The sequence below is a fragment of the Euwallacea fornicatus genome, chromosome 24 (genome assembly GCF_040115645.1).
Source record: "Euwallacea fornicatus isolate EFF26 chromosome 24, ASM4011564v1, whole genome shotgun sequence".
In the NCBI taxonomy this organism is placed as follows: Eukaryota; Metazoa; Arthropoda; class Insecta; order Coleoptera; family Curculionidae; genus Euwallacea; species Euwallacea fornicatus.
Window position 1 is genome coordinate 820,163 of NC_089564.1, and position 19,187 is coordinate 839,349.

General features: G+C 32.1%; 3 protein-coding genes across 4 annotated transcripts; 1 reads left to right on the plus strand and 2 right to left on the minus strand.

The window, feature by feature from the left end:
• Window positions 1-236: 236 nt before the first annotated feature.
• Window positions 237-3,850, minus strand: LOC136346695 (ubiquitin-like protein 7). Its single transcript, XM_066296050.1, has 5 exons — window positions 3,564-3,850; window positions 2,856-3,067; window positions 2,666-2,800; window positions 2,296-2,594; window positions 237-561 (listed from the first exon to the last, which is right to left on the minus strand). The coding sequence occupies exons 1-5, from the start codon at window positions 3,706-3,708 to the stop codon at window positions 426-428; spliced, it is 927 nt and encodes a 308-aa protein (XP_066152147.1). The 5' UTR covers window positions 3,709-3,850; the 3' UTR covers window positions 237-425.
• A 326-nt stretch (window positions 3,851-4,176) lies between these two features.
• On the plus strand, window positions 4,177-9,247 carry LOC136346815 (putative autophagy-related protein 11). The gene is made up of 12 exons (XM_066296263.1): window positions 4,177-4,362; window positions 5,145-5,334; window positions 6,051-6,134; window positions 6,199-6,418; window positions 6,558-6,742; window positions 6,834-7,061; window positions 7,115-7,258; window positions 7,790-7,924; window positions 7,986-8,096; window positions 8,148-8,467; window positions 8,534-8,636; window positions 9,066-9,247. The coding sequence occupies exons 1-12, from the start codon at window positions 4,262-4,264 to the stop codon at window positions 9,189-9,191; spliced, it is 1,947 nt and encodes a 648-aa protein (XP_066152360.1). The 5' UTR covers window positions 4,177-4,261; the 3' UTR covers window positions 9,192-9,247.
• A 5,931-nt stretch (window positions 9,248-15,178) lies between these two features.
• Window positions 15,179-18,776, minus strand: LOC136346816 (deubiquitinase DESI2). 2 transcript variants are annotated; one of them, XM_066296265.1, is made up of 5 exons: window positions 18,519-18,776; window positions 18,251-18,445; window positions 16,652-16,766; window positions 15,636-15,777; window positions 15,179-15,572 (listed from the first exon to the last, which is right to left on the minus strand). In XM_066296265.1, exons 2-5 carry the CDS (start codon window positions 18,429-18,431, stop codon window positions 15,399-15,401), a joined length of 612 nt encoding a protein of 203 aa, XP_066152362.1. In that variant the 5' UTR covers window positions 18,432-18,445; window positions 18,519-18,776; the 3' UTR covers window positions 15,179-15,398. The 2 variants fall into 2 exon arrangements, with proteins under 2 accessions (XP_066152362.1, XP_066152361.1); XM_066296264.1 differs by having other exon boundaries at window positions 18,251-18,432; window positions 18,519-18,764.
• Between the last annotated feature and the right edge of the window lie 411 nt (window positions 18,777-19,187).

Here is a 19,187-nt window from a genome sequence, read left to right on the forward strand (position 1 = left end):
ATCGTTGTTACAACAATGTCCTTGTATACTATTGGACATTTTCAAAAATGTGTTAAATTTATAGGAAAGTTATAGACTTGCTTTTACCAAACTGTAGTAGCAATAGAAAGTAGAAATTTGCTATCTACGCTTGTATTGTACAGGGAAATGTCCACGAATAGGCACTATATTAACCTTTACTGAATAGAATATAGTATACACAATGGTCATATCTAGTGTAATTAAAACACAGTATCTACAATAACCACGAATTTATTTACTTAGATAAATATGTACATACCAATTTGACTATTTGAAATTTTTTTATACAATTGTTATCGTTAGTATATAAACATGATATATTTTGCCCTTTCTCTTTAACATAGACAAAAAACAAAAGGAATAATATATTAAATTACATATACATTTTGAAAAGTGACAACTCTTTAGTCATCTAAAGCTCCACTAAAAACTAGATCAATGGCAGCTTGAACATCGCCTGCCGCAGCTGTTAAAGCCCTTAGATTTCTTCCTTCATCGTTCAGACCAAGCTCCCTCATTTGGCGTAATTGTGAGGTATACCTACGTGGAGAATGTGAACAAAAATATATTAGAAATCATCGTACAATATCCACGAGCAGAAGAATTTTCAAACACCCGTATTGCAATAGTTTCATAGTTTTTATTCATATTTGAGCATAAAATAAAACAGTTAAATTCGTGCAAGAAATTCCATTTCTATGAAATATTTAGTTATCGTTATAAAGCCAATAATAGACACTTTAAGTCACAGAGAAACCATAAACGTAAACGTTATTCTTGATTATCCGCTTGCTCATTAAGATCGCCATAACATTTACCTCTTACAGAGAAACGTTACATTACATATGTTCACGTCATAGGTAAATACTAGCGTGACTCCGAATTCTTCCGATCTGTGTATATAAATTGCGAAGATAGGAGAAAAAAGACCTGAAACCATCCGAGAGAACCATTCTGTAATTTGTAGATCACCAATCTAAATTCCTTACTGCGTTTAATTACACAATAAATCATATAAATGGGTAGTACCGGTATGAAAGAATAAGAAAACATTATGACTATATCACGTTTCATATCTAAGGAGAATCTTGATCTTTTGAGTCCCTAAAAGTTGGCATTACCGACGTTGATTGATGAAGAATTAATGGTTACATTTACACACAGTACTTTATTCTTAACCTAAAATTATACACATTATGTGAAAACGTTAAACCAGTGAGGTTTTCCCTAGTTCACGTCTAGGTATACCGTTAACGAGATTTACATACAGTGAATAATAAAATAATTACCAATAGCAAAGTGTCATTTTAAAAACATTTTATCCAATACAGGCGAAAAGAAATAAAAACGATTCTGTAAATTTCCAATTTTTGTTTAGATACCTCTGCAATAAAACATTCTTGTTCTCCAAGGCGCATTTTATTCGGTGGCTAATTGCGTAACATTGCTCCAATTTAACTGACTCTTTTATATACTGCGGTTCCTTAGATTGAAATTTCGATCACGCCATACGGGGTAGAAGCCGTTGATGGCACTATATAGATCTGAATTACAAAATCGTAAATAATAAAATAGCTATTGATTCTATTCGATTAAGTGGGTAATTGAAAATAATAACAGAGTTCAATAGTTAACTGTGGTGCAACAAGAAAAACTATATAACCGGGAACATCACATTGCAACGTCATTTACGAAAATAGTTTAAGTTATGTGTACCGTTTTCAGTAAATATCTGACCTATCATGGACCACGAATCCCCCTGTATATTGTCTGTTTGGTGTCAATTTATCTGATGTTTTCATACATGCCGATTATAATTAGTATTAACGCTGACAAGGCATTTCGTCGATATTACTGCATGTTGACTCAATTTTAACGTTTACAGAAGTATTAAGTACATAATTTAAAAGTTCCGTTAACTGTAAAATACTTTTTCCAGAGATATAATCGGAGGAATTGTTAAGAATAATAGACGCTAGCAGGAGTAAATTTAAAACAAAGTTTACCTTGAAAGTATATTTATTCATTAAATTTGTCGCGATAAACCGAGTTTGAAAGTAAACTTGTGTTAAGTCCATTGGTGTTACAACCCGTCAGATGTCCCAATTTATGTTTTAAGTAAGCTACCATCCTATTATAAAAATAGATCTAAAATTATGCCTTGTCTTTATTTCAAAACTTATAACAGCGTGTGCGAAGAACAAAGGGGCTTTCGATACTAAACAACTGAATAAAAAATAAAGTGATAAGGTCAAAATGAGAACCCTACATTACCTTGAGCTATTGCTGGCAGGAGTCAATGCCTGCTGCAACATTTCAGTAGTAATCCTAGAGACAGGTGCAGCTGAAGCTGCTGCTAATGCATCTGCCAGCTGAGCAGCCGTGATAGCTCCCGATGAAGGCCCGTCTCCCTCCATCTCTTCATCATCATCGGAAAGCGCATCCAACGAATATGAATGCCCAGATGGGGGCGGTGTTTGAAGAGCTGAACTAGCGCCGGCGACTGTACTTTTATGAAACTCCGTAATTATATATCGAGCGGCGGATAGTATCAAAGGATTCTTTTCTGCAATCTATTAGAAACATATTCCAAGTCTTAAATTTTGGTACTAATTTTCCATTAATTCATAGGCAACGAACTTACTGCCCAACATTCTTTGGGATCTTCCAATTGGCTAAGAAGATCAGGTTTTGACACAAACGCAATCGCAATTGGATCGGATCGAAGCCCTGGCACTGCAGCAATGACTTTATCTAAGTCTTCAGAAGTCTCCAAGCGCTAAGACAATACAAACTAAAATTCTTTAATCTTTCTTCCAAATTAAAAACCTTACATGTAAAGTGGTTCTGAAAGAAGGAGATAACTTAAAGCTCCTATAATTGCTAACAAACTCCTGAATAGTGGATTCAGTAATTTTGGGGAGTTCAGGTTTGCTAGGCTGGCGCTGGACCACACTTTCAGTTACATGGATAGTTACACCTGAAGTTACTCCATAACTTGTGAGTGGCTTAGAGGCTTGTAGAAGGTGCCCACAGAACGTCAGCTCTGGAAATAAAAGAAATTGTGATTCATTGAATTATATACAAATAATCAAAATAAAAAAATTTCTAATTTTTTGTTGCAATGTTATTTATTTATATAATTGAGATAACAATAAAAAAAAATTAGATCAGCAGAAGAATGATAAGTATGTTTTGTGTATTTTTTTAAATTTTTAAGGAAAATACATAAAAATAACACATATCACATGATTGCCATGTTTATGCTAATTTATGAGATGATATATCCTCATAGAAGTGGAATTTTAAATATAAATTGATACTGTACAGTGTGTCCCAAATTCAAGGTGACCATTAGAATCTTCAAAACCATGAAAGATAAACTGTTAGTTAAATTGTAGTACAGTTGCACAATTAGCTCTCAAATCAAATAAAATTTTGATATTACAAAAATTTCCAATGGTTCCGGACATCCTAAAAAAAATCATTTTAAAATTTTTTTCATTCTATTTTTATTTTAGCACCGTTACAAATTTTCTTACCAACAGCATTTGAAGCGTCTGCTCCCAGCTCCATGGTGACATAGGGCATCAGGGCCTCCACTTTTGCATCAAAATCCAAGTCGTCCACTCTAACTCTACTGAGTTTTTCTTCACTCCATATACCCAAAAATATACTTAAAGCCATTTCTATTGCTTGGCAGCGTAGATTATATTTCTGAAATCTTGTTAGATTTGAACGTCAACGTTCTTTGTTCGGTAGCTTGATTTAATTAATTTTATATTTATTTGCATTTTATTTGAATAATGGAGGTTGGAGGTTAGGTGTCAATTGTCAATCTTGTCATAGTAGATGTGAAGTATTTAGTACTACTAGTGTAGGTTGCTTCTATGTACGGAATATGTTATACTCGATTATAAGAAAGCAATAAGAACCTCTTGCTAAAATATAGCGCTCTCACTTGAGTAGTTTCAAATTTATTTTCTTGTTGATGGGTTCCACTAATAAGTATTTTTCGCTATACATGTACATAACATAGAATAGCACCCTTAATGCGAGTTCCCGAACTCCCCAGTGTTTTTTTTATCTGCACTAATCACCTTTTCAAGTATGGTGTCAATTGGAAAGGCCCTATGACAAAACCGAAATATTTACTTATGTCTTTAGATTGTCAAATGTCAAAAAGCCAACGGAATTTTTGTTCATAATTTTTAAAATTGTTAACAAATTTAATGAAATCATGAGAAAATCGCGATCATCTTCAAGTATTCCTCAACTTGAATGTCTGCAAAATAGAAATGTTGAATCCAGGGGCAGGGAACGGATAAGATCAGTTTCTCGGTAAGTAACTATAAGTTTAATGTCATTTTTTCAAATAATTTCTGCATAGATTATCACAATATTATTCGGAAAACTTTAACAGACGATAGAACTCATAAAAATAAGAAACACAGTCTGTTTAACTTTATGTGATTCAAAGTTGCGTTATGAAAATACAAGATGTTAAACTCCCAAAGTTTGTTTTATTTATAGCTGTTAATGTTTTTGATATACTGATGCTTGTACCTGGTGCTTTGGACCTGTGTAGATATTAAAATAATAACAACTTTCAACACTTATGTGTTATTTGATATACTTACCATCACTAAAGATTTTGTCACTATCACTGGATTGTCAGTTTGGAGTATAATTAGGATTTTAGCATTGTTATCCAAAGCTGTGTGGTTCTAATTCGAATTGATCCTAAAGAGATGAAGTATCTCCAAAATTCTCTCCATACTTTGATGTTCTGGATCTTAGAATCAAGCATAATATGAACTAAACTCTTTACTATTTTATATTTTGATATATTTTGTAAAACTTTTACTCCATAAAATATGTCTGACATTATGCTCTATCAAATAAATCACTTTGAATGTTTCTCATCCTATCTAATAACATGTGATGGGGCCCTGAAACATTATTATGTAAAGAACTTCAGTTTTAGGATATTAAATTAAGTTTTTGCCTCTTACTTATATACTAAAAAATCATAATATGATTGTGTAAACAACTTATAGCTACTCATTTATTACTACTTTATAGTACTTAGTGATTGACAACTAAAAATTGAGGTTTTATAGTAACAGTCGAGAACCAAGTGCGGACGGTCTCATGACACCTATGGGACAGCTAAAAGTCCCAAATTGGGGCAGTGATAGGAAGTATTCAAATCAGAAAGTTTCTCGAGTATTATGGACACCTTCTGTTACCCCATCATACAGTACAGGTTCTAAAAAAAGAAGTATGTCACTAAGCAGTTTTGGTTCCAGGGTAAGTTAAATTCATTTTTCTATGAACTAACTATTGACATGTTTGTTTAACTTATAAAAAAAATTATCATTAATTGCCTGCTAATGCTGAAATTTTCAATTGTTTTTAGTTTAACATCTAAATGTGTGATAGGAAGCCAGGTATATGCATAATTAACAAACCTGGTAATGTTATCCTGCTTAACATTTACTCATGTCTGAGCTCTTGTCATGGGTTTGTCATCAAAGGTTTTGAAATTTTGAAATAGGCAACTTTCAACAATATTCCCATGATGGGTGGGCTGTCTTGTTTTTCAAATTAAAGCAATGAGTTCTTTTTTTTATGTTAAATTCAAAAATTAAATTATCTTCAAGAATCATCACAAATGTCTGCCCTGGACAGTATTGGTCATGATTCAGCTGTTTTTATGTTATCATAATGATGATGTAAAAGCTTAACATGCAATGCAATGGGCTAACTAGTTCCAATATATTCCAATGACAGTGCTGCAACATCTTGAGGGACTCTTGCAATACCTGGGCAATTTTTATTATCCAACATATTATCTAACATCGGCATGACCACTGCATATTTATCTTGTAGTTACTTCAAATTTGAAATGCATATGCAACATTTTACAGGGTATTTCATTTAAAATAACAAAGTTGATTTGTAATTTAGTAAACCCTAGTGGCATTCAAGGCCGTATTTATAAGAATGTCATGTTATGCTTTCAGACGTCAACTAATACATGCAAATCCCCAGGTGAAAAAGTCATATTCACTAATGATAAAAAATGGGTTGCCAATCAGTTTTCCAAAGTAAGCTAAATACAACAACAAAATAGATACATAGATAATTATTTCTTCTATTGGCCCTTTCCAGATTCAAGAATTTATACTTACCAGTGGACTATTTAATCCAGAGCTAGCCGGCAAAATAAAACCGCCAACCATGGGTACTTTCGTAGAACTGGTTTCCAAATTATTGGATAGGATCATTAAAACGCCCCCAATTAATGTACAAAATTGCGCGGAAGTAATGCTGAATACGCTTAGATTATTGAAATATCCAGCTCAATTGACTGCATCTACACTCAAAACGGGTATGATTGAGTTTTCTTAACTGATTCGTATTCCTAGTTTGAGTAATTGAAATTTGTAAATTGGGAAGAAATCCTTAACTATCATTGAAATATTGACCAAACTTAATTTTCAAGACTCAGTAACATAATTGTTTATTAGTGAATACTACCCATGGGTGGCCCCATTTTGTGGCCATAATATTTTGGCTTATTGGTCGCGCGGAACTGACTCAAGAACATGAGGCATTCATGATGCAGTTGGAGCCATCAGAGAAAATTGCCTTGAATATGCGTTATGCCTTGATAGATTTCTTTAATAAGTATAGTAGTATCATTGCTCGCTCGGTAAGTTGGGAATTGATTGGTTTCACTTCTTTTCATGTGCACCTTTTTATTCATTTACAATATTATCGTGGCGTAATTCTCTTAATTTTAGTCAGAAGGTTCTAAAGATTTATTGCTTCAAGAAGAGAAAGAATTTTACGCAAACATTATTGACATAACTGGCTGTGATTGTGACTTGATTAAAAAGGTGAGCATGTCATTCAAAGAGCAAAAAGCTAAATTAGATGAAGTCAACGCTTTACTAGAAGATACCTTGGCCGAAAATGCAAAGATTGGAACTCAAAATGCAGAGAGACAGGGTGTTATTGAAAAATATAAGGTGTGGTTAAGTAAGATTTATCGAATTATTAACACTTCATACATATGCTGTAGGAAAATAAAGGTAATAATGAGTTGGAAATTAAGAAGGAACTACAGCAATTGCAGAATATGTACATTGCATGCATTAAAACGAAGGAGGGACTAAGTATGTCAATCAATGATTTACAGGATTGTATTGCTAAACAAAAGTTTAAGGTAAGTTTGATAAAAACTAAATTAGCTCCCGTTTTCATATCAATCTGAGAAATCTAATTTTAAACGGGTTAGAGTTGAGATGTTAACGACATTCATTTCCGGTTTAACCGCAATCAAATTTTTAATTTTTAATAGAAACTCTTTGTTTTTCTATTATTATTTTTTTAAATATTAACTTGTCATATATAATTGGAAAGGAAATCTAGAGACAAAGAACAGAAAAAAAGTATTTCTGTTCAAATTAGAAAAGTTTTCAATGTGTCCTGTTAGAAGGAAATTTAACTTTGGAAGCATAATCGTAATCATACTAGTCTAGGAAATGTGATCATAATCCAAACACTTTACCTAATATAATTATATTAAATTCAAATTTTTGGAGATTAACTGTATAATAATGGAGAAACTCAATGGAAAAAGTGCTTTTTTTAAATTTTATCTCCCAATAGAAAGAAACAAAGAAATTTTCAACCAACAAACAGTCACAAATCATCCTATTAAAAACTGATATTTCTAAGTAAAATTGTGTTTTAGTCAAATGACAAAATCAACCTATTGAATAAAATTAAGGAACAAGAAAGAATAATCAAACGAAAGGAACAATCACAGAAAGAATATACATCGGTTCGAAATGATTTGGATATACATCTAGGAAATCTGCATATAAAGGTACATAAGTGCAAATGCAGATATTTTAACGTGAACGGTGGGAAACGGTGCGATATTTTAGGTCGAAAAACAAGTGGATAATTGGAATATGGCAATTACAAAATGTTTCTTGCCGGAACTTAAAGTCTTGCGACTTAGGGAGAAGGGTTTTGTATCTAAACAATTTTTGGCGGTAAATAAATGATACTGAAATAAGTATGGAAATATAGTTACGTTGTTACAGGAAATCGAAACAAACCACAAGAAAAATGTCGTTTTGCTTGAAAAATTGCTTAAGGAATTCCGAGAGGGTCGAGACGTTCTCGAACTGCTGCGACAAGACAAAAAATCTCTTCAAGAAAGAAGCAATTCAACGAATTTGTTACGTCAAAAACTGAATGCCCAAAAAGCGGAAATCGAATCAATAAAGGCAAAAAATAAGCTATTACTTGTCGATCTTGAAGAGTGTAAGAAAAATCACAAAGAAAAACTTGAAGTTTCAGTTCAAAATAAAGAAGCTGAAATCCGCAAACAAAAGGAAATTATTGATGAGTTAAAATTAACGTACGTATAATGGACATATTGATTGGTAAATCGGAATTTAAGTTGGAAATTTCACACATCTTTTAGGCACCAGAACCTTTTGGAGAAGTTTGATAAAAACTCTAAATATTATGTTGCCTTTTGTCTGGAGACGCATAACCAGATAATACAGGATATAAAAAATATAGAGGTAAGCTCGTTTGATGGTTGTAAAATAGATTTTTGAAAAGCAGGAAATTTTCGTAAAAAAATTTACTATCAAATCTATTTCAAGCATTTAAAACCTATATTAAAAGCGTAAGACGAAGTTCAATTTTATTCAGTAATAGTGTAAATGCTTTTGATATAACCAAAAATGCATTTCATTTGAAAACATTTTAATCGAGTGTTTCCCATTGACCTTTGTATTCCAACAATTATTTTCTAATTTTGGGTTCTCTGTGATGAAAAAAAAAATCCGAAGGATGCAAACGGTGCGTTCCCGGCGGTAATGAATCATTTTCAATATTTCGCAAAACAAATTTTATTTAAAAAGTTCGACTATTTCAAAGATATTTCAATGAAAATCAATTAAGAAATGTATTAACATGTTTTCTGTACTTCAAACCATTTATTTCAGGGAAATATGAACGTTATGTTGCAAGGGAAGAAAAAATCCGTTGAAGAATTGAAGCAGAATGTTATGGAATCTTTCAAACGTTTAATTCATCTTCGTGAGACTTACGCCAAGTTAATTGATCATTAAGTTACTTATTTTTGTTTATATTTAATTGTGGAATAAATTTCTTTTTCTGTCCGAAATAGTTGTTTTAAATTATTGCTTACACCTACTGGAACCTACAAATAAATTTAAGAAAACAAACTGAACACTGTGTGATACTTTTATTTACAAATATTTCATACAAAATATAAATAAACCGTTTGAATGCAGAGCGAATTAATTCTTTGCAAACACATAGTACATTACAGCTTATAATCTTACATGTGACGGGTTTTTGTTATCACAAACGTATAAAATTACCTGTGCTAAATAGGTGGCAAAAAGGTTGGTGATTTCATATTGCAAGGATAACAGGCAAAATATATGAACATTTGTGAAAGGTACTTGCAGTGATTGCCCTTTTTAAGGAGGGTTTAGAGACGGCATGTATCTGGTATTGGCGTTTTTAGTTTGATAAAATAATTGAAATAAAAAGTTTCAAATTTGTTAATATGTTATCAATTCTTTACGTTTCCAAGTTCTAAAAAAGTATCTAAACACTTTTTTAGTGGAATTCGTCTATGTATCCCCAAAAAATTGAATATTGTGTGAAACGGTCAACTCCTACTTAACTTTTTAAAAAAATTAGTATTTTTAATAAAAAATTTTGTGTATATTTAGACGGTAGAAGAGGAAATCATATACTTGTGTGTCATATACATAATCGTATGTAAGTGACACATAGTGGCCGGCTCTTATTGATTCCTGAAAGTTTTAAACATTTTAGAAGAAACCCATTTTTATTCTATATTTTTAGGTTCTTTATGATTCCAAAATGAATGTGTAGCATGTCAACGCATTAAATGTAAATATCTCGTTAGCCTTAAAATTTTTATTTTTCATCTATCCACCTCCGTTTAACACGTAGTCAAGATATATACGAAAAATCGGCAAAATCGAATTTATCAAACTAACGGGATCTATTTAATAACTGGAGAGGACATATGCTCGTCTTTAGCCGTTCTCACATTATGTGCGCTTTTTAAAGAAATTACTTTCTTTTTAGTTAGGAACTCTATTGTTTTGTGCAGCTAGTAGTATTTTGTGCGACAAACGAGCGGGATTTTGTAATATAACACTAGATCCCAAAAAAACATTTAGAAGAAGACTTTTTTACTTGCTGGTGTGGAACCAATAGTTTCATTCTCGTTATTATTAAAATAGAAAAAGTATAATAATTGAATGATAATTCATATGAAACCACCATTCAAAGCAATTGACAAAGAACCATAGTAATTATTGCCTTTGAAAATAGATTTTGATTTGCAGTAACCAATTGTGGTCAACTGTAAAAAAAATTCCTGTCATTTTGGTGAATCTGAAAATAAGAAGTCATAAATTACTGAAGAAAATTAATGCATTTTCTCTCGTTTAAATCACACTGTTTTTTTATTGCAAGGGAATTTTGAACTTAATTTGAGATTTAAAGAGATTGTGTCAAAGGATCTATTGTTTCAAAATAACAATTGTAGATTTTAGCAATTTATTTCTTGTTGAAAATTCTTTAAATGGGGTATAATAACTGTTATTTTACTTATTATTACTAAAATTATTAAAAATATAAAGAATTAAAGTAATAAATTTTGGAATTTGGTAGGAATTCATTTCCTGGGGATGATGTAAAGTCATCTGATATTCACGGATATGCTCGCATACTATCTAAAACAGCAGAAAACATTATCGTTCCCTCTTCCCAAATTAGGAAATGTGCAAGCAAAAAGTTTATTGGGAAATCTAAAGTCTTAATTTAGGCCATAAAGCAGGAAAGATGATCAAATTGGCAGATTTTTTCACTGTTTTTCATCGTCTGTATATGATCCCTATAAAAACGTTTGGTAATGTTAAATATTTGTAGACTGTAACTCCTATACGTAGATAGTTGTTGGCACATTACAACATACCAGAAAACATGTAGCTCCAGTAAAAAATCTCTTTTACGTGAAAAAACACAAAGTATAATTATCAACCAAAATATCAGGTAGTAAAAGGACTAAAGTTTAGCTGTATTGAGGGATTAGTGTCAAGCGAATTTCATTAAAATCAAACCTTAAAAAATGGTTTGAACCTATTATTATTTACTGGCACGTTGCAGATAGTGGATAATAATTGGAATGGGTTTGATATCCTGAGATATAAGTTATTTGCAAGCCAGGTCAGATTTTATCATCGATCGTTCTCAAACGTGGACGTAGTGATCTATATTTTAACATTCGGATTTTTGTGTCTGAAGTTTGTTTTCTGGGAGGATTTGTCAATTTATTATTTATGGGATTAAATTCAGAAAAATCCGCCCGCTCATAAATCCAATGATTTGTCAAATACGCCAATAAGAGTCTTCATTATAATCGGGCCAAAAAGTTGACTCAAAAGCGCGACAACCGACCTTTCCTAATACTGTCAAAGCCCAAACGCTCTCAGCATTGGAACTTTGATGATGAACGAGTCAAGTAAACCCGAACAACCGGGGTAGTTCAGATTATCTGAACCCGATCTAAACTGAAGATTCCAAATAAAAAGTGAATGTAACATGTTTCAGACCATTAGGCCATAAAATCCTTTTTTTTTCTCCATCAGCTTCAGATGGCCGAATCATCTACGGCTTTGAAATTAAATAAAAGGTAGCCCGTCCAAATGGGAGTTACAGTGGATACCTGTACACCATGAGAGTTGGAAGTACCAGGCATATGTTTTGATACGAATCGTACGTATGAATACATTACGTAACAAATTGGGCTGGATACCCCACTCTTTTGACTTTACTCCATACTTATTACAAAAATTGATAATAGCAATTTCACGTATTGACACAAGTAAATTCGTGAATTTAAAAATACAAAGTTCCGTGACTCCATCTCTAATCTTTTTTGCTCAAACCAATGATTTGTTTCATAAAAATAATATAAAATACGAATGAATCACCTTGTAGAATCAAGACGCGTTCGTGTTTCAGACTATCTTAGCACCACTCTGCCTCTGGGTGAAAACCATTGGGCACAAGATCACGAAACCGTTATATTTTTTAAGTCAGCACGAAGAGACCTACATAAATCAATGATAAACGGGGTGTTCCATTACAAGTAACGAAATTTAATATTGCATTGTTTTTTGCAAAACATGCAATAGCGTTTTTAAATTCTACGCAATCAATACGTACAATGGCTATTTTCAAATTTTGGAATACATACGGTGTAGCCCAAGATAGTGGTATACAATCCTACTTGAAAGGTCCTGTACCTACACGTAATAAAATGTCACGTGGAAATATCCATGGAGTAGTAGGATGAAACGGCAGAATGAAATCGTCTGACCCTTGCGGGGCAGGTTTCCATCAAATTGTGCCCAAATTAACGTTAATATAAAAACTACTTAATACAAAACCTACTAGGCCAGCGATGCGAAATAAACTACGATCTAGAAAATAGATTTAAAATATAAACCTATGGTCTTACATCTTCTAAACAAACGTCCCGTTATGGTCAAAACCCATTCATTGGACTTAACATAACTTTAATCCTATCTCTAATCAAACATTGATTTATATAAGCCCAAGAAAGAGAAGAAAAGTAACTTTTAGGGTCAGCCCTTCTTGTTCTTAAAAAAAAAGGATGCTTTTCGTAACATTCTTGGCTTTGTCAAAGATTGCGATAAGGGCTGTTTCAGTTAGTTATCGAGAAAACGCGGTTTTTGCAAAGCACTACGCCCAAAAGAAGAGAAAAAAAGATGTAATGTATTGAAAAAAATGGCGTTAGCAATAATTTGTGCTACCTGAAGCAGCCGGTTCTCTCGCAATTGAAATTGCCCCATAGGGTGGCTTATTAAGAGTCACTTAATGTAAAAATACCTTTCGATAGTTCTAGTACTCACTCTATAGGTTCGTAAATATGGCCATCCAAAGGTAGCAACGGGGTAAAATGTTTTAAAGGATTGACTTTTCTCTCGACCTTGATATGAGCTTTGAACTTAGTCTAATAGGTACTTTCACTACTGGCCTCTTCAGGTATTCCAAAAAAGTGCATTGGCCATTATTGAGATTTATTTTAGCCGAACCTGTTAACTTCCCATAAAAATTATTGCAGAACCATTATCAGTCAGATAAAATATTGTAAGATTCATCTTGTTTTGTTTATTCAAATTGACGCACCGCATCAATTTATATATCAATAATCTTTTAATATTTGATCCGACTGATAATGTAAAATATCCTTTATACACAGTTTTCTGCAGGTTCTTTCCGTGCTAAAGGAAGAATCGAAGGGCGATGGATGAGATTTATTTTTAAGAGTTTGATCAGCCATGAATATACCCTTTTTTCAACCCGAAAAATTCAAGAATCCGGAAGTTGAGTTAATGGAAGAGATAACATTCGTGTTTATAGGTTCGCTAAACAAGTGGCATTTCCCGGCATGAATAAATATATATATATGTATATATATACCTACTAAATTTTGCTCCTTCTCCTTTACACATACAGGGTGTCCGGAAAATAAACCGCCTATACTTCAACTATGTGTTGAAAATCGTACTAGTAATAGTTTGCTACATATATTAAATAGCAAAAGTATCCAATTGGCGAGATTTGTCTGGCACTATGGCTCGAGTTCAAATGAATAGAAAAGTTTCATGCTTTTCTCGTTATTTTCTGAAATAGCTGAAAAACGATTAAAACACTATGAAAACACCTAAGAAAACTCAAAGCTTCGAAATAGAACAGGAAAAACAAATTTCAGGAAACGGTGAGTCTATGGTCAGTAGCAAAATGCAAATTGTCGGAGGTGAGAGAAGGGGGTCTGGCCCCCAATAAAATACCACCCTGCATGGGTGTTTCCTTACGTTGAGACAACTTATAGTAATTTTATTATAAGAGATGGGAACTTTAAATAATACATTAAATTTATAGTAGTTCCAAATCGTCAGAAAAGCGATCGGATTAAACAAAAAACATGGCAAAATTACTAAAAGATTTTTTCAGGTACTGAAAATGTGATGTGTTGAGATGTTGGTTGAACGGTTTTCAAAGTATTTACCTCTGGTCGATGGGGGGACTGTAGAAAATGCGAAATAAAATCTTTTAAAAATCTAAAACTTTGTCACCTCGTATTATTGTATCTGTTTTGTAGCATGTTTATACTCAGAGGAAATCAGTGCTATGTTTTTATGCAGCATCTTCCGTAAAATCCATCATTAAAATATAGTAGGTTTTCTTTTGGGGCACCCCGCTATATTTTACAATTTTCTAATCTAAAGTTACTGCGCTATCTTCCACCGATATTATTTTGTAATTTACTTAATGAGACACCCTGCGTATGAGTATTAACCCTATTAACATTTGAACATTGTGGTTTGCGCTCTAGTCAAAAAATAAAATACAGGAAGAAATCTAATTATCAGCAAACTGCTAGAATTGTTTCATAAACGAGAATATTAATTATTTAAAGACAATAATTCCTGTTGACGAGACCAAGTAGCGTTATTTCTGTATTGATTGCGCATATTAATGTAGACGGAGGATGATAACTCTGCTGAAAAGTACAACTTTGATGGTGTTAAGTGATGAGTTGAATACAATTACAAATATAACATATAGATCACCCCTGGGAAGTACAAAGGGTACTTGTACCTTATTTTCTGACTACGATAAAATTTAATATTTATAATATTTAACACTTAACCCGTTATAAAATTTAAAATATTATATTTTTTTGCACTACAATCGTGAGTAGACTTTAACACAAATCATACTTATTTCGCCAACACAAACAAGATGTATAATCCCTTCTCTAAAGAAACAGTCAATAAATGAATACATTGCATGGCGGTCTACTGTCTTTTCTGTTTACTGGATAATTAAAATGATACTTAATAGTTCAATAATATAGTCCATAAACATTCTGCAATTATTTAGTAATAATTGACGAACTTTTCACAAATAATAATGCGCCCATCCCAAACATAAAGAAATTAAAACTCCTTCGTAAATTAAAAAAAAAACTATTTATTAAGATTGAAATAAAAATAATCAAATAATATAAAATTAAAAAGTCAAAGCAAAAGCACAATGAGATCCGCAACAATTCACATTCTTAATTATCAAACCACAGTTGGGAAGTGTTCTAATTGATAGTAACAATAATTAATCCACTCACCAATAAAAATGACAAAGGAAAATATTATTTATTTTATTCTTTGGCAAAGTTAATAGGGCGTCGAGGCCTCTGAACAAGTGGAGTCTTGTCTACAACTTAACGAATGCTGCAGCGCCATTGGTGTTAACCATTCCTTGGGTAGGCATCGTTCCAGAAATGGTACCCAACTACTAAAGTAGGCCAAACGGTTCACCCAGGGAGGAATTTCCTGACCACATAATATCTGTGGAGGCAATTTCAGACGTATTCGCAATAATGCAAAAGATCTGCCACGAAAACACCTTACCTTTGTAATAGACCCTGAGAAGTGATTGCAGTTATTATTCATCAAATGATATCTATCTCCGCGAAATTCTTTTCCTAACTCATTTACGATTCGTTTAACGTCTTCTTCTGTAAAGTCTGTATATCCGATGTGTACAGTTTGTCTACAAGTGATCGGTATTGATTACTGCTTATGGGAATTAACGTGAAAATTAAATGTTAACATATACAGGGTCGTTACTTTTACAATAACCATCAAAGGAATCTCCTAAAACGTGAATACAAAGTTAATTAAAAAACGTAAAAGAAAAAACCGTGGTACAAGGTAAATTAGGGAAAAGATGCACATTTTAATGTTAATTAGGCTAAATTAGGAAAAAATGGCTTTAATTGTCTTGATTTAAAGAAAAAGTACGGAGTTGCAACTTTTTGAATGATTTATAAGGTATTTTTATTAGAATAATATGAAAATTGGCAAAATTGTCACCCTCCTTCATATCTTACCCTTGAATAATATAATAAAAGAATAAATTAAGTGTTTGTACAACTTTAAACAGCATTTTAGTCACTGAATAATTACGCATGCTACTACATGTAACATGATAAACGTTGATAAACGAATTATCATTAGCAACTTAATTGTATTACATAGGGGTCTGGCATTTCATATAATATTTCTATTACTGAGATAGTATTTAAGTATATTTGTTTGTAAGCTTTTCAAACCGCAGGATAAGTGTTTACAATTTTTTACTATTCATTTTATCTCCTATTATACCTTCCCTATAGTTATTGCTAAAGTACAAAGAAATTTATGGCGCTTAATTATCATATTTCTAAATATCTCTAATCTTCATGAATAAATAATTGAAAATGTCACATTCCCAAAACGGTATTTCTTGAATGAGCTTCACAAGAGGCAACATGTTTTTACGTTAAAAGGCATTAAAACATAAACAGCTTCGCCGAAAGTAATACCATATGGAGTTAAAAAATGCACCAATAAAAGCATAAATGGGGATGAAAATTTGGACTTACCTAAATCTGAATTGCTCCCCCAATTCTTTCTCATCCCTAGGATTTATTTCAAATATTCCGGTAAAAGGGTATTGATGGCCTCCGTAGGCAAACTCTGTATTGTAAATTTCTACACCTATTAAATCAAAATATGTTTTTTATATGTTACCTCTCTAGCTATAAATCTATGGTCTATAAATTGTACTGAAAAGATAAGCACCTCTTTTAAAAAACGTAATCTATTTTAAAGTAAACAATTTGGACTCTGTAAGGGTTACATATGTTAAACAAGTGATACTTTTATGCAGTACAAATTTTCTATATGCTGTATTGAGATTCCACTGGGGCTATCATCTTAATATTATGTACTCAATGAAAATCCGCAAGGTTCAATACTCAGACCCATCCTGTTCTCAGATCTTATTAATGGCAATACATTTTTTCACTGGCAACCGACCATATACCACTTTGGCTTGTGCTATTTGACAATTTTGACTAAACAGAAGTATATATGTCGTAGCATGTTCTCTGAAATCTACGAATGAATGAAATATCTGAAGATCTTATCAAAAAACGATTGAACCAAATTTTTGGAAAAATTGTTTTTTGTAAATATTACACGTTTTTTTAATTGTTACCTCTTGAATTGTGCAAAACCAATTACTTGTTAAGGCGTCAATAATTAACTAAATTTCTCTATTATATGTAAGGAAAAAAAGCGTTGCCACTGTATTTTATATCACTAAATATTTTGCATGTCATTTTTACCTTTCTGAAAACTGCAAAGACAACAAAGTTCTAAAAGAGTATAATTTAAAAATCATCCAAAATAATGAAATCTAAGAGAAGCATGAAAAATCAGTTTATACTATGTTTACTGCACAAAAAAGAAGCTAATTTAATGAAAACTGCATCATTCTATTGTCATTAATAAGAAGATATCTGTTAAAAACAAAGAATTCTGGACGTTCTATACAGGAATATCCAATTTTGACTGTTTTCATAAGAAAACCCTATTTCATGACTAGATAAAGAAAAACTACTTTCTAGGTCATAAGCTCGATTTTTGAGAAATTATCAACGGTAAAAACTATGTTGTGATATATCTGCACTGGCAACTCTGATTGGAAAAAACAGTTTATTTTGTATTAAACCTGTTATTTATTTATACTGCACTACAATTTCACATTACTTGTCACAGAAATGCAGAAGGTGGCAAATATCTGTACTCTACTTTAACATTTTTGTAAAAATTAACATGCAGTTAAAGTTGGCAGCACATTAATATTTTTTCACTTAAACAGCCCACTTACAGATAAATTCAGCAGTACCTATTGAAATCAAATTATTAGTTGTTAACTTCAAATCAGTTCCCACAGAAATCAGGTGCTTGCTCAGGTGTCCTATTTCATCAGTTCATTCAAAATTTGCCATTAAAGTTGACAGCATGTTAATAATTTTACCCTAAACAAGCTTATCAAGTTTAATAGACTTAGTTAGCGGTAGAGATCGAGTAAAATATGAATAAGGTGTTATTGCAGTTTCTTTTTAAACTCCCCTCGAAATTATATACCTATACATAATATGACAATATTAAAATTAATAATTCTACACACTTACCCGAATGAAACACTCCTAGACCTATATTAGATGTATATTCATTTATTTTGTACATATCATACACATTCAACAGGACTGGTTCTCGAGACATTTGTGCTGGCAGCAGCTCATCCGAACCAGAGTCCCTTGCCACACTCATACAACTAAAGGGTAAATTGCAACTAATTCCATTGGAAAACATTCTAAAAGGAGTGACTTTTTTTTGTTTTCATTGCCGTTATACACTGATATAAAGAAAAGAAAAATATGTTTTATGATCATTTCCTACCTTGGTTACTTCTACAAAAACAGCCAAAGCAATTAAAGTGTGTTGTGCAAATATAGATTCATAACACTGCCAGCGTATGAGGTATTTACTTTGTTCTTAATTACTCATTTACTGACAATTTTTCTGATAAATTTGTGATATAAATAAAACAGTTTTCAAAAGGTTATCTTCAAGCTTTTGACAGTTTATTCTTGTTCGCTTTGCTGTCAATCGATTTCCGAATAATGCCGAACCGAATGGGAACATATAAGGGGTGATCATAAAAAAACCTCAAAGTAGACGGTGATTCGTAGATCAATCGTATTGATTAAGACATTAAGTTTTTCTATGATCACCCTCTATATACCTGTAGTTCAATGAGATAATATGCATTCATTGATAATTTTAGTTTAAAAAAATTAGGTATGAACGAAATTTCACTCAATTAAGCACGCTTATGTCCATGTGCTGTTGCCAAATCTTTAATACTTTCAGTAATTAGTCGGACGTAGGGAATATTTTTATATAATTTATTTTATCACATATATATATATATATTTGCGTTTAGACAACTCGTGGAATTATTTTCAATGCTGAATGGTACTTGCATGCGTGACATTCTGCAAGTGTTGCTTTCCTACCCAAACCCAATTGTGCAATATGCCTTTTGGGCCAATGCAGGTATATAAT